Below are 12441 nucleotides of genomic sequence, written 5' to 3' on the forward strand. Positions count from 1 at the left end.
AGGATCAGAATTCTTGTTCAGTTTTTCAAGTTCAGATAATCAAGTGATTAAAAATAACAAAACATTGTTCCAATGAGAAGCAGAGGTCCTAGAGGGAAAAGTTTTTGGCATATGTGCAATGAACACTTGAGGGTCTTCATGAGCTAGGATATAGGATTGCTAGAGGGGAGCCTGGTCTTTAGCTTTTTGTCTTAGTAGAGGCAGGAGGGCAGGGAGACCAGTAAAGAACCAGAAATATTTTAGTACAACACACTAAGAATGTTTGAGGTTGATGCAAGAATAATCGCAGTTTTTGCCATTACTTTCTTTTGCACCAACCCAGGAGAAGGTCCTACGACTCTACTTGAGAGGACTCAAGAGAGGCTGCCCAGGGGAATAACATTTAAACTGGGTGTTAGAGAATGACTAGGAGTTGCCCAGTTGTTAGAAGGGATAGAAGCACACAAAGACGGGAGATCTTGTGAAGGTAAGGACCATGAGAGCAACATTTATCCCAGGAATGCAAGGATGTTGAGAATGGCTGTGACAGAGGGTAGAGAAAAGAAGCAGGGGGTCCGATAGTGAAGGGCTTTTCATGCAACATGAAGGGTTCATATGCAATCCTAAGAATTAGTCCATCCAACAAATATGCATGGGATGTTGGAGTCAGATTTGGCTTTCAGGAAGATACTTGGCAGCTTTCCCTAGGGAGGCTAGATATAGGATACCGTGTAGATCTGGGTAAGAAATACAGCTTCAATTCAGATGGCCTCTGTGATGATGGGGAGAGATAACAAGTGAAGCCACCCCTGCATGAGAAAAATGTGAAACCAAAATAAAACACAAATGAGCAGAAAATGAAATTAAGGAACAATGTACATAATAAAGAGACTTAGAAGCAGAGCAGATCAGGAAAGAGGAATAAGATAGAGCCATCAGCCAAGTGGGAAAACTAATGTCTTTCCTGCAGGCAAGAAAGCTGCTGATACTCACTTCCTTCAAAATGCAAATAATGCTACACACACACACACACACACACACACACACACACACACACGACATTTTTGAGATGGAGTCTTGCTCTATCACCAGCCTGGAGTGCAGTGGTGTGATCTTGGCTCACTGTTGCAACCTCTACCTCCCAGGTTCAAGCAATTCCCCTGCCTCAGCCTCCCAAGTAGTTGAGATTAAAGGTGCATGCCACTACATCCGGCTAATTTTTTGTATTTTAGTAGAGATGGGGTTTCATTATGTTGGCCAGGATGGTCTCTATCTCCTGACCTTGTGATCCGCCCACCTCAGCCTCCCAAAGTGCTGGGGTTATAGGCATGAGCCACCGTGCCAAGCTTTTTTTTCCCGAATATAAAACATTCTTATTGTAAAAAATTAGAAATTATGTAAGAGTAAACAGATAAGTATGAAAATTACCCATCAGCCCACCACATATAGGAAACCATGTAACATTTTAGTGAGCGTTACCCCCAATTTCAAAATGCCTGCACAAACATATTGACACATCTATCTTTATATATCGATAAAGGAGATTGGTTTAAATTGTTTTATAGCGTTCTGAATACATTTTCATTATAGTAGCTACAGCTACTTTATTTGGAAAGGTAACATATTTCATTATATGGTTTTAACAAGAAATTTAATCAGTATTTAGGCGGTTTCTAACAGTTTATTATTATAGACAATACCTAGATGAACATCTTTGTAAATATATTTCTGTGATCTGCCTGGTGTTTACATTAAAATGTATTTCTAGATCAAATGGGTCACTTTGAGGCTTTAGTTTCATATTGCCAAATTGCTATCCTGAAAGACTGGATTAGTTTGTCCTCATCAGCAATATGTTGGAACATCATCCATCTCTTCACATCCACTTAAACACTTTACACTAACCATTTTTTAGAATTACCTGGGATAAATAAGAGATAACTTTTTTTTCTTTTTCTTGCCTTTTTTTTTTTTTTTTTTTTTTAAAAAGACAGACTCTTATTCCATTGCCCAGGCTGAGGTACCAAGGTACCATCATAGCTCACTGCAACCTGGGCTCATAACAAGGGGTCCTCCCACCTCAGCCTTCCAAGTATCTGGGACTACAGGCATATATCCCATGCCTGGTCAATTAAAAATAATTTTTTTTTTTAGAGATGAAAGGTCTTGCTATGTTACCCAGGCTAGTCTTAAACTCCTAGCCTCAAGCAATCCTCCTACTGCAGCCTCTCAAAGTGCTGGGATTACTGGTATGATCCACTGTGCCTGGCTAAAAGATAGCTTTAGAGTTTGAATTTCATCCTTTATGAACTCATTATCTTTCACACATTTTTTAGTTTGTCATATAGATTACATTTTTCTTAACTTACATTTTTGAACTCTGTTTATGCCATTTTTTGCCATGTAAAAATTTTAAATTTGTATGTAATAAAAACAATTGATCTTTGTCTTTAAAATTTCTGTATTTATTGCTAATGTTTTAAAAATTAGGGTTGAGAAGAGTTCATATATTTAGGGAGAACAGTGATGGACAGAATGATTGCACGCATGGACGAATAATGGTAATTTTGTTTTTGCATGAGTAAGCCCATAAAGATGACAAATTGAGAACAAAATTTTTTACTGATTCATATTTTCCCACTGCAACCGGTTCCCACAGTTCTTACTGACTGCAGCAGAGCTGAAGGTTAAACCATCAGGCTCATGAAAAGCCAACTTCCTATGCTTGGAAGAGGGGGAAGAAAGTAAATCAGACTCCTCCCTGTGATGTCAGTGTGAGACTTGGATGGGGACACACGTCCTAACTGTACCACCTTGGGCTGAGGTTCCCCCAGAAGGCTCCTCGTGTCTTCACACTCACAGTGAGTTTACTACATATGTGGGAATCCCAGCAGCAGCTGCAGGCTAGGCTCAAGCTGTATATCCTGCAACTGTAGCTGCCAAAGGAAATCGGGCCTCTGTATTCGCCATCTACCCTAGCCCGAGCACTTCCCCAGAGATGCACAAGCTCAGCTCCTTCACTCTCTTCAGTCTCTTACTCGAAAGTCACTCCAGGGAAGCCTACGCTGGCTATCCTATCTACAATTTAGAGTTGCCATTTCCTCCTTTCCTCTTACCTTTCGGCAATTTTGTTTGTTTATTTTTGAAACAGAGTTGTTCTGTCACCCAGGCTGGAGTGCAGGGGTGCAATCTTGGCTCACTGCAACCTCTACCTACTGGGTTCACGCAATTCTCCTGTCTCAGCCTCCTGAGTAGCTGGGATTACAGGTGTGCACTACATGCCCAACTGATTTTTGTATTTTTAGTAGAGACGAGGTTTCACCATGTTGGCCAGTCTGGTCTCGAATGCCTGACCTCAAGTGAACTGCCCACCTTGTCCTCCCAAAGTGCTGGGATTACAGATGTGAGCCACCACACCTGGCCCCCTCTGACGTTTTATATCCCTCTTTCTTATTTTTTTCTTATATTTCATTTGTTTGTTGTGTGTCTGCCCCACTAGAATATAAATTTCATGAAGGCAGAGATTTAACCACTGTGTCCTCTGCACTTAAACAGTTCTGGTGAGCCCAGAGCGGGTCTTCAATAAACATCTGCTAACTGAGCAAAAAAAGAAATGTTTATTATGATTATTCTGAGAAACATCTGGGCATTAACTGTCTTACATTAACATTTTCCATGACTGAGGGAAAAATCCTCTTTATATGTTACTTACCAATGTGCTTTACTGAATGAATCCTCTGCTCTTTCAGAAAATGTTTTTCTTACTTCCACAATAATCTACTTGCCTTTGCTTTTAAACTTGTTTTTGCAATGCTACATGCCTGGTCACGTTTAGAAAAAAACATATTTTCTAGGCCGGGCGCGGTGGCTCAAGCCTGTAATCCCAGCACTTTGGGAGGCCGAGGCGGGTGGATCACACGGTCAAGAAATCGAGACCATCCTGGTCAACATGGTGAAACCCCGTCTCTACTAAAAATACAAAAAATTAGCTGGGCATAGTGGTGCGTGCCTGTAATCCCAGCTACTCAGGAGGCTGAGGCAGGAGAATTGCCTGAACCCAGGAGGCGGAGGTTGCGGTGAGCCGAGATCGCGCCATTGCACTCCAGCCTGGGTAATAAGAGCGAAACTCCGTCTCGGGAAAAAATAAAAAATAAAAAAGAAAAAAAAGAAAAAAAAAAAAGAAAAAAACATATTTTCTGAACTCTTTTGAATCTCTAAGTTTGTAAAGTGAAATATTTGGTTCCAGGACTTCTCAACCATGGGGCAGAAGACAAACTGCTTTATTATAATAGTGTCTGCACAAACACTTTATTATAATAGTGTTTGCACCTTGGCTCTTTGTATAGGGTAGCGTGAATGGACCACAGCAAGACAGCCCAGCCTTAGTTACTGCACACTTATGACACGTATACATCTTACTCAAGGCCCGCTATTACTGTAGTGATATCAGATCATTTCTGTGATATATTACACCAGTGATATCAGATCATTTCTATGATATATTAGTTTGGGAGCAATTAGAAATTGAAGAGGAAGGCCAGGCATGGTGGCTCATGCCTGTAATCTCAACACTTTGGGAGGTGGAGGGAGGATGACTGCTTGAACCAGGAGTTTGAGGCCAGACCAGGAAATACAGGGAGCCCCCATCTTTACAAAAAAATAAAATAATTAGCTGGGCATGGTGGTGCATGCCTACGGTTTCAGCTACTTCAGGAGGTTGAGGTGGGAGGACTCTGCATTGAACTGTGATTGTACCATTGCACTCCAGCCTCAGTGACAGAAAGTAATTTTCACTTGCAATTCAGGGATAACCACTGTATAGGTTTCCTTCCAATGTGTCTAAAGACCCCAAAAGGAAAAGCTGAAAGGTGTTGGTACTATGCCTTCATTTTAAGTCTTTGGTTGATTGAAACTAAGAGGAATTTAACAGGTTAAGTGGCTATGAGTACCCCGAATTCATTACAGAGAAAAGCTCATTCTCTTATTCTTAGGCCTGTCATACTCTAACGGTACATTAAACATAAGGAGATATTTGTAGCAACTACTAGAGACATGCTAAGAAAACAATCTATAAAACCAATTTTTGAGAGAGACTATATATGTCACTTTCCAATTGGATCATGAATTTTAACCAATAGAACACATGACTGAAATATTGAATCTTATTTCAAATTATACTTTTATTCAATAAATGATAGTTTTCAAGGAAGCTAATCAAAAAATACGTAAGAGAAATATAGATATATTATATATATATTACATATATACATATATATATATTACATATATATATAATGGGAGGCAGCAAGATGACAGACTGGAAAAGTTATGAGACTGATAGGGTGATCTAGGTGGGAAGCAGATGGGAAGTGAATTGGAGTAGTGGCAGTGGAACTGCAGGAAAATGTACAGATCTGAGAGTATTTAGATGATGGAAGCTACAGAGCCTGAGTGAATCAAGGCAGGTGGTAGTAAAGAGAAAGAAGGAGTGAAGGAAAATCTTCAGGCATTTGGTGTGAACAGTTGGGTAGAAGGGCACTTAGATAGGCAATATGAGAGGTATGGGCAGACTGGGGCTATACCCCAGAGGGAGTGGTGGGGGTGTGTGTGTGGAAGGGGCTTGTTGATGAACTCTTTTGGGACACGCTGAATTAGAAGTTCTGTGAGCACCAGGTGTCGGTGTCCAACAGGTACCTGGCTATGTAGATCCTGAGCTAACTCTCTCCCAAATGGTTCTGTCTTTGAGCTTTAGACTTAAATATTCAAATGCCTGACAGGTAACTCCACTGAGAGGTCTGATACACTCATGCTGCCTCACAGTGAATGTCTCATCTCCCTGCGCCCCCACCCTCCGCCTTCTCATCCTGCTCTCTGCCACTACATTCACTCCCCTACCCCTCACCTCTCCAAGGGTGGTACCATCATCTTGCTTGGACTCATGCAATAAACTGCTTCACATCCTCTTCGTTTCTATTTACCAAGTGTCCAGGGCAAGCAGTACCTGGGGACCCAGCTCAGTGTGCTCCAGGTACTTGGAAATAGATCTTAGAGTGATAAGCTAGGAAGTCATCAGATGATAGGTCAGAGCTAAGATAATGTAGTCAAGTCTGACTGTAACCCGGCTAAAGAAGGATGTAGGGGCCGGGTGTGGTGGCTCATGCCTGTAATCCCAGCACTTTGGGAGGCTGAGGTGGGCGGATCACCTGAGGTTGGAAGTTTGAGACCAGCCTGACCAACATGGAGAAACCCCGTATCTACTAAAAATACAAAATTAGACAGGCGTGGTGGTGCATGCCTGTAATCCCAGCTACTCGGGAGGCTGAGGCAGGAGAACCGCTTGAACTCAGGAGGTGGAGGTTGTGGTGCTGAGATTGCGCCATTGCACTCTAGCCTGGGCAACAAGAGTGAAACTCCATCTCAAAAACAAAACAAAACAAAACAACAACAACAAAAAGAAGGATGAAGGATGAGTTAGCAATGGGAGCTCAGCAAGGCAGAGTCAGAAAAGGAAATTCTGGTAGCATTATCCACAGCATGGTGGTCCCTGGGGGTGCAGGCCATCAGACACAAACACCAAGTCCTTGTGGCAGAGTATCCCTATGATGGAGAAAGAGTACGGAGCTCTAATATTCTGGTCCTCCTCGCCTTAAGATTACTCATTTCCCTTGCTCACCAGGTAATCTCTGACTAGAATTAGGCTTGCCATGCATATTTGCCTACAGGAAAAGAGGCACTAATCAGGAAGGATGATTATTCTGTACATCTGAGAGTACGCATCAGTTACCATCACAAATCATTAAATTAGCATTCCAGCCCGTGAATGGGAGTCTCTGTGAACTTATTAATGCATGCCTCAGGATCTGAGAGGCAGGTGCATGCCTTGGTATGCTGACAAATTCAGTATCTAAGAATTTGATTTTACTTTTCTCCCATGATAAAAACGATATGTATTCATTATTGCTTTCTCTTTTCCACTTTGCCTTTGTTTCTAAAATCACTCATAATTTCAAACATCCAAAAACAACTACTACTAATTGTCAGGATGTTTCCTTCCAATCTGTTTTCTATGCATAAGGAAATAATGTTTAGCAATGATTTCATTTCTTTTTTGTAAAAATGCAATACAGATTTGCAATCCCAAATGACAAAATTCCTAGTCAGCTGTGTGGAAAACAGTTTTGGCTGCTTTCCTCATGCCAAAAAAAAGTTGACTACATTGTAGTAAAATAATTTCTGCAACCTGACCAAGGAAGAGGTTCCCTGTTTCTAAGACCTTGGCAAGAATCATAAGCAAAAAGAGCAATCTAATTCAGCTTTTACGAGAGTCATTGGTTAGCCTCCAAAAACCATAATTACCCAACTAGCTACGTGCTATACATTATCCTTCTAAGCTCAAATTCATGTCCCTAGTAAAAATATCTAATACGTATGTGCCTGTGTACGCATATTAGGGGCTTTCCTAATTTTCCCATTCTTTCAATATTTATGAGCTAGTCTCCTTCCATAAAGAGCTCTGTCATAAACTCTTTGGTTACCCTGAAATATGAATCCTAGAAGACACTCCGAATAAATGTTGATTATTTCCCTTAATTCATTAAGTTTAAATTCTTGATGCTTAGAAATCTTAAGTGCTCAGTAACTGGGAACTAATATCGTTTGTGTGCCTTTGGCTTTGCTACAATTTAGGCATCTTACTATCATGTAAACAAACAAACAAATGAAAATAATCACCAAAAAGTTCCACAGTTTTATTTTCTTTAACCCAAACTCAGTCACAAGCAGCTGAGGCTGACAAGTCAAGGAGGCATACATACCTCATTCTCTGATGAACTTGCAGAGAGAAGCACCTCTTGGGCATCAAAGAACTCAGAAACAGACTCTGACATAGAGAGGCGGCTCTCATTGGCTACTTGCTGTGACAGGGGGAGACTGACATGGATTTGCTCACCAGCCTGCAGAAGACAGAATAATAAAGTATAATTGCTTTTCCCCCTGTGAGAGTGGCTATTCCTTCGAATTAACCATATTTCTACTCTTTAATACTGTGTGTTAAAAAGTGGCAACCACAAGTAATTTTCACTTGCAATTCAGTAATGACCACTGTATAAGTGTCCTTCCAATGTGTCTAAAGCCCCCAAAAGGAATAGCTGAAAGGTGTTAGTACTGTGCCTTGATTTTAAATCTTTGGTTGATTGATACTAAGAGGAATTTTACAGGTTAAACTGCTAGGAATATCTTGAATTGATTATAGAGAAAAGTTCATTCTCTGACTCTTAGGTCTGTCATATTCTAGCAGTAGATTAAATATAAAGAGACATTTGTAGAAACTACTAGAGACATGCTAAGAAAACAATCTATAAAACCAATTTTTGAGACAGACTATATATGTCACTTTCCAATTTGATCATGAATTTTAATCAATAAAACACATGACTGAAATATTATACCTTATTTCAAATTATACTTTTATTCAATAAGTGATAGTTTTCAGGGAAGCTATTTGAGTTTCAATCAAAAAATTATGTAAGAGACATATATATATATATGTCTAATGACTATATATATGTCTAATGATTTTATATATATATATATATATTACACATTTCAGGTTGAAAAGAAGATTCCAACTATTATCAAATTCAAGAATGACAAATTTTCTGGGCAGTTGAGTGAATATAAGTGTGAGAACATGGGGCCCATGGAGGTGAACAGGTATTTAGGGTGGAAAACTTAAGTCGAAGAAGTTGTCTTGGAATAATGTTTCCTAAGAAGTTAGAACCCTTGTACCTACAGATTTCTAGTAAAATGTACGTTTTTGGTACAAACATAACCTTTATATCAGTTAAACCTCTCATTTTGTTACATATATCATAACTGTATATAAGGCTCTAACATTACTGTTGAAAAGTGTTAAGTTCTCATGCTATAGAATAATTTTATGAAGAGTCATAAGCAGAATTATATACTTAAGTTTAGCCCAAATACTGAATGTTCTCCTATTCTCTTAACATTTCTTCAGTCTGAAAAATAGAATAATAATACCATCTAACACAGAGTGTTGTTGAGGGTGTCAAATGAGATAACAAATGCAAAGTCGTTAACACAATAACTAGCACATAGTAAGCATTCATTCACTTGACACGTGTCAGCTATTAATTAGCAGCAGCAGCAGTAGCTGTAGCGGCACCATTAGTATTATCTTAACAAGGTCAGGTGACTTCTTTCCTTAGACAGGGCTTTTGAAACAAACCTTACACTTTTACTTAGCAAATTCTCAGCTAAAAAGGTTTTTTTTTCCTCCCAACATTTCACTGGCCATTTGATACTACTGAACATTTCTAATGATGAATGAGACAGACACTGAAAATTTAAAAGTTGGATTAGATATATAAATCAAATATTCAGTGGGATCAGGTGAACATAGGAATAAATAAAAATAAGACACTGATCACCAGGAATAAATGACGTCAAGCTCTTATATATCTTTTACTTCAAAGAACATTGAACTGTCAGGAACACAAATATTCATGGAAGGAACCTTATTAACAGTGAAAGAACTGGATATAAATAAACAAAAATATGCAGTAAATTTAGATGCAAAAAATAGGTACTCTGCATCTACTTACAATGAGTCTTACCTCATCAGGGCTAGGAATAATATTTACACTGACAACCTGATCACAAATAATGGACTCTGAATGTATTCTGTTCAACCGACTCCTTAGTTCAGCATTCTGATTGAGTGCCTTAAAATAACAAAAACCAAACATGTAATTTAAAAATAATAAGCAAGCATAAAACAGAAAAAGTATACAGGTACAAGTTAGACAGTAATGTCTGTGATGTTCTTAGCTCTAACTTTTGAAACCATCATGAGCCAGACCCTACCAGCAAGAAGGAAATACATGGCTCAAAATTAAGGTATGAATTTTTTGTAATATAAGATTGCTACTTTTCAGGTTAGTGGGCTGAAAGAGTTAATAGATTTCATAAAAGTCATTCATGAAATTTTCTTTCCCTCAGAGTGAGGCCCATAAACTTAAGCCCAATTTACCACTACATATATATTACTTTTTACAGCCTGTGATGAAAAATATTGTTTTCATTGAAAATTCTTTCACATTTTTAGTTTCTGAGGGTGGGAGTTGTTTCAAAGCTGGGTAGTTATCTTAAAAATTAGTTAGAAATGGAATGAACTTGCTTTGGTTTATAGAATTATATTTTAGTCTGTTTAAAGAAAATGTCTGTATTTTGATTTTCCAGAAGCACATAATTAATACATTTGACAGTGCTGCAGAACTAACTTAAGTGCAAACAAAAAGATGTCTTCACTGAACAGTGTAGACATTGACAACCATAATAAAGAACATAACACTGAAAAGTACACCAACTCTAAGTTCTCTACATGACACTACCTCCAACATGCTTTGAGTTAGCATCAGCAAAACACTACTTGCTACAACACAATTTAGTATGTGGAGCAACTGCATTTATTACAAGAAGAGAAGTTTTCTTCTTGTAATAAGCATGGTATCCCCACAAGGACCCTGTGGACAAAGGTATAGTGAATCCTCTGGGAACAAACATCCATCCCACTGTTACATGGAAACATGTTCCATTTGTAGAGTACAGATGTAGCTAACTAGAATTATACCAAGCCTCAAGTTAAACACCTGTGAGAAGACAAGGCCCAGTGAAAAAATTGCCTTCTTTTCCTTCCAGTTAAAATCAGCAATTAGAAGATGTAAAGATATAAATGTCGGTGCCTAGTAAAGAGGGTATCTGCTCCAGGGATGGCCATCCTGCTTCGTTCAGAGCCAATGACTATAGTAAACCAAAACATATACAAATATAATCTCATAATTACAATGCTGAACCTATTAAAATACCCAGGGTAAATACAAAGTAGCTAAACTCTTTGCCTGCACTGAGGAGTGCTTACACCTTGAGCATGGAGTACAGAATAGCCTCTCCTCTCCTCTCTCCATCCTGGTCCCATGTCTTCCCTTCCCTCAACCCAGCTTTTGCTTTTTGAGGACAGAACTAACACTTGCAGCTTTTGGCTTTTATTTGAAGCTGTTAGAACCAGTGTGTAAAATATGTCAAATCATATACTTGATCTGGAGGGCTGTCGTATTGATGGATTAAAGGTGGATACAGATGCTACAGTCATTACGTTTGGAGATAGGAGGAAATACATCTCTGACTATCTGAGAAAACGGAAATGTTTTAGGGAGAAAAAAGTGATAACATTCTTAGTAAATAAACCATGTGCCTCAAAGGAAGCCTCCTAGCATCTTCTTATCCTGAAAAAGTGCTCAGGATCTTTTTTCTTGGAGCAAAATCTCAAACACTTAGAATTAGAAACAACAACAACACTGCAATACTCTTTTCTTTTGTGAGTACTATAGGCCTTTGGTCCTGTATGTTAGGACCACAAAAAATGCTGATTTTATTCTTTGTTGTTCCTCTGCCTACAAGTAAATGCAAAGTTGCCTTAGTTACTGAAATATTTGGAACCAGTTACGTTTTGCTGTCATATTAAGTGGGAGGTTTACGGTAAGGTATTTGATAGTTTTAATTGCTGAATCAGTTTTTTTTTGTTTGTTTTTTGTTTTTTGTTTTTTGTTTTTTTTTGTCATTGCTTGCTTTGAGACAGAGACTTGCTCTGTCACTCAGGCTGGAGTACAGTGGCGTGATCTTAGCTCACTGTAACCTTGGCCTCCTGGGTTCAAGTGATTCTCATGTCTGAGCCTCCTAAGTATCTGGGATCCTAAGTATCAGGTGTGCACCATTACACCTGGCTAATTTTTGTGTTTTTAGTAGAGATGAGGTTTCACCATGTTGGCCAGACTGGTCTTGAACTCCTTACCTCAAGTGATCCTCTGGCCTCAGCTTTCCAAAGTGCTGAGATTACAGGTAGGAGCCTCCGTGGCTGGCCAGAATCACAATCTTGACCTGAGGGTTTTATACAAACCTCAAATAATGGTTCCTCCAAGGTAGCTACACGTTCTCTTGCCACTCTAAAGTGTGTTAACAAAATAATGCCACAGAAACTCAAGGGAAAGGATAAGTAGTGGTTTCCTTAAAGGTGGGAATGCTAAAGATAGTTTGCATTTATAAGGAAAGCTTGCTCTGGATATTCTAAAAAAATAAATTCTTACTTAAGCTCTAATATTATTTCATGTTCATTAAATGTGATCCTGCCTATAGGTATTTCTTAATATTTCTTATTAAGTTGAAGGCTGGGTGTGGTGGCTCATCCCTGTAATCTCAGATGGATCACTTGAGGTCAGGAGTTTGAGACCAGCCTGGCCAACACGGTAAAACTCCATCTCTACTAAAAATACAAAAATTAGCCAGGTGAGGCGGCACACACCTATAGTCCCAGCTACTCAGGAGGCTGAGGTGGGAGAATCACTTTAACTCTGGAGGTGGAGATTGCAGTGAGTCAAAATTGTG

General features: G+C 39.1%; 1 protein-coding gene across 13 annotated transcripts in view; it reads right to left on the reverse strand.

Annotated features, from left to right (window-relative positions):
- Positions 1 to 12441, reverse strand: part of OSBPL6 (oxysterol binding protein like 6) — a 205715-nt gene that overhangs the window by 13637 nt on the left and 179637 nt on the right. For 10 of the 13 annotated variants that reach the window (XM_074399417.1, XM_039470018.2, XM_074399415.1 and 7 more), the window contains 2 exons: positions 9618 to 9725; positions 7794 to 7931 (listed from right to left, as the gene is read on the reverse strand). In XM_074399417.1, coding sequence (XP_074255518.1) covers positions 7794 to 7931; positions 9618 to 9725 — 246 coding nt within the window. The remainder of the gene's footprint in view (positions 1 to 7793; positions 7932 to 9617; positions 9726 to 12441) is intronic. The other 3 variants (XM_074399420.1, XM_039470021.2, XM_039470024.2) reach the window with 1 other exon arrangement.

The sequence above is a fragment of the Saimiri boliviensis genome, chromosome 5 (assembly GCF_048565385.1).
Source record: "Saimiri boliviensis isolate mSaiBol1 chromosome 5, mSaiBol1.pri, whole genome shotgun sequence".
In the NCBI taxonomy this organism is placed as follows: Eukaryota; Metazoa; Chordata; class Mammalia; order Primates; family Cebidae; genus Saimiri; species Saimiri boliviensis.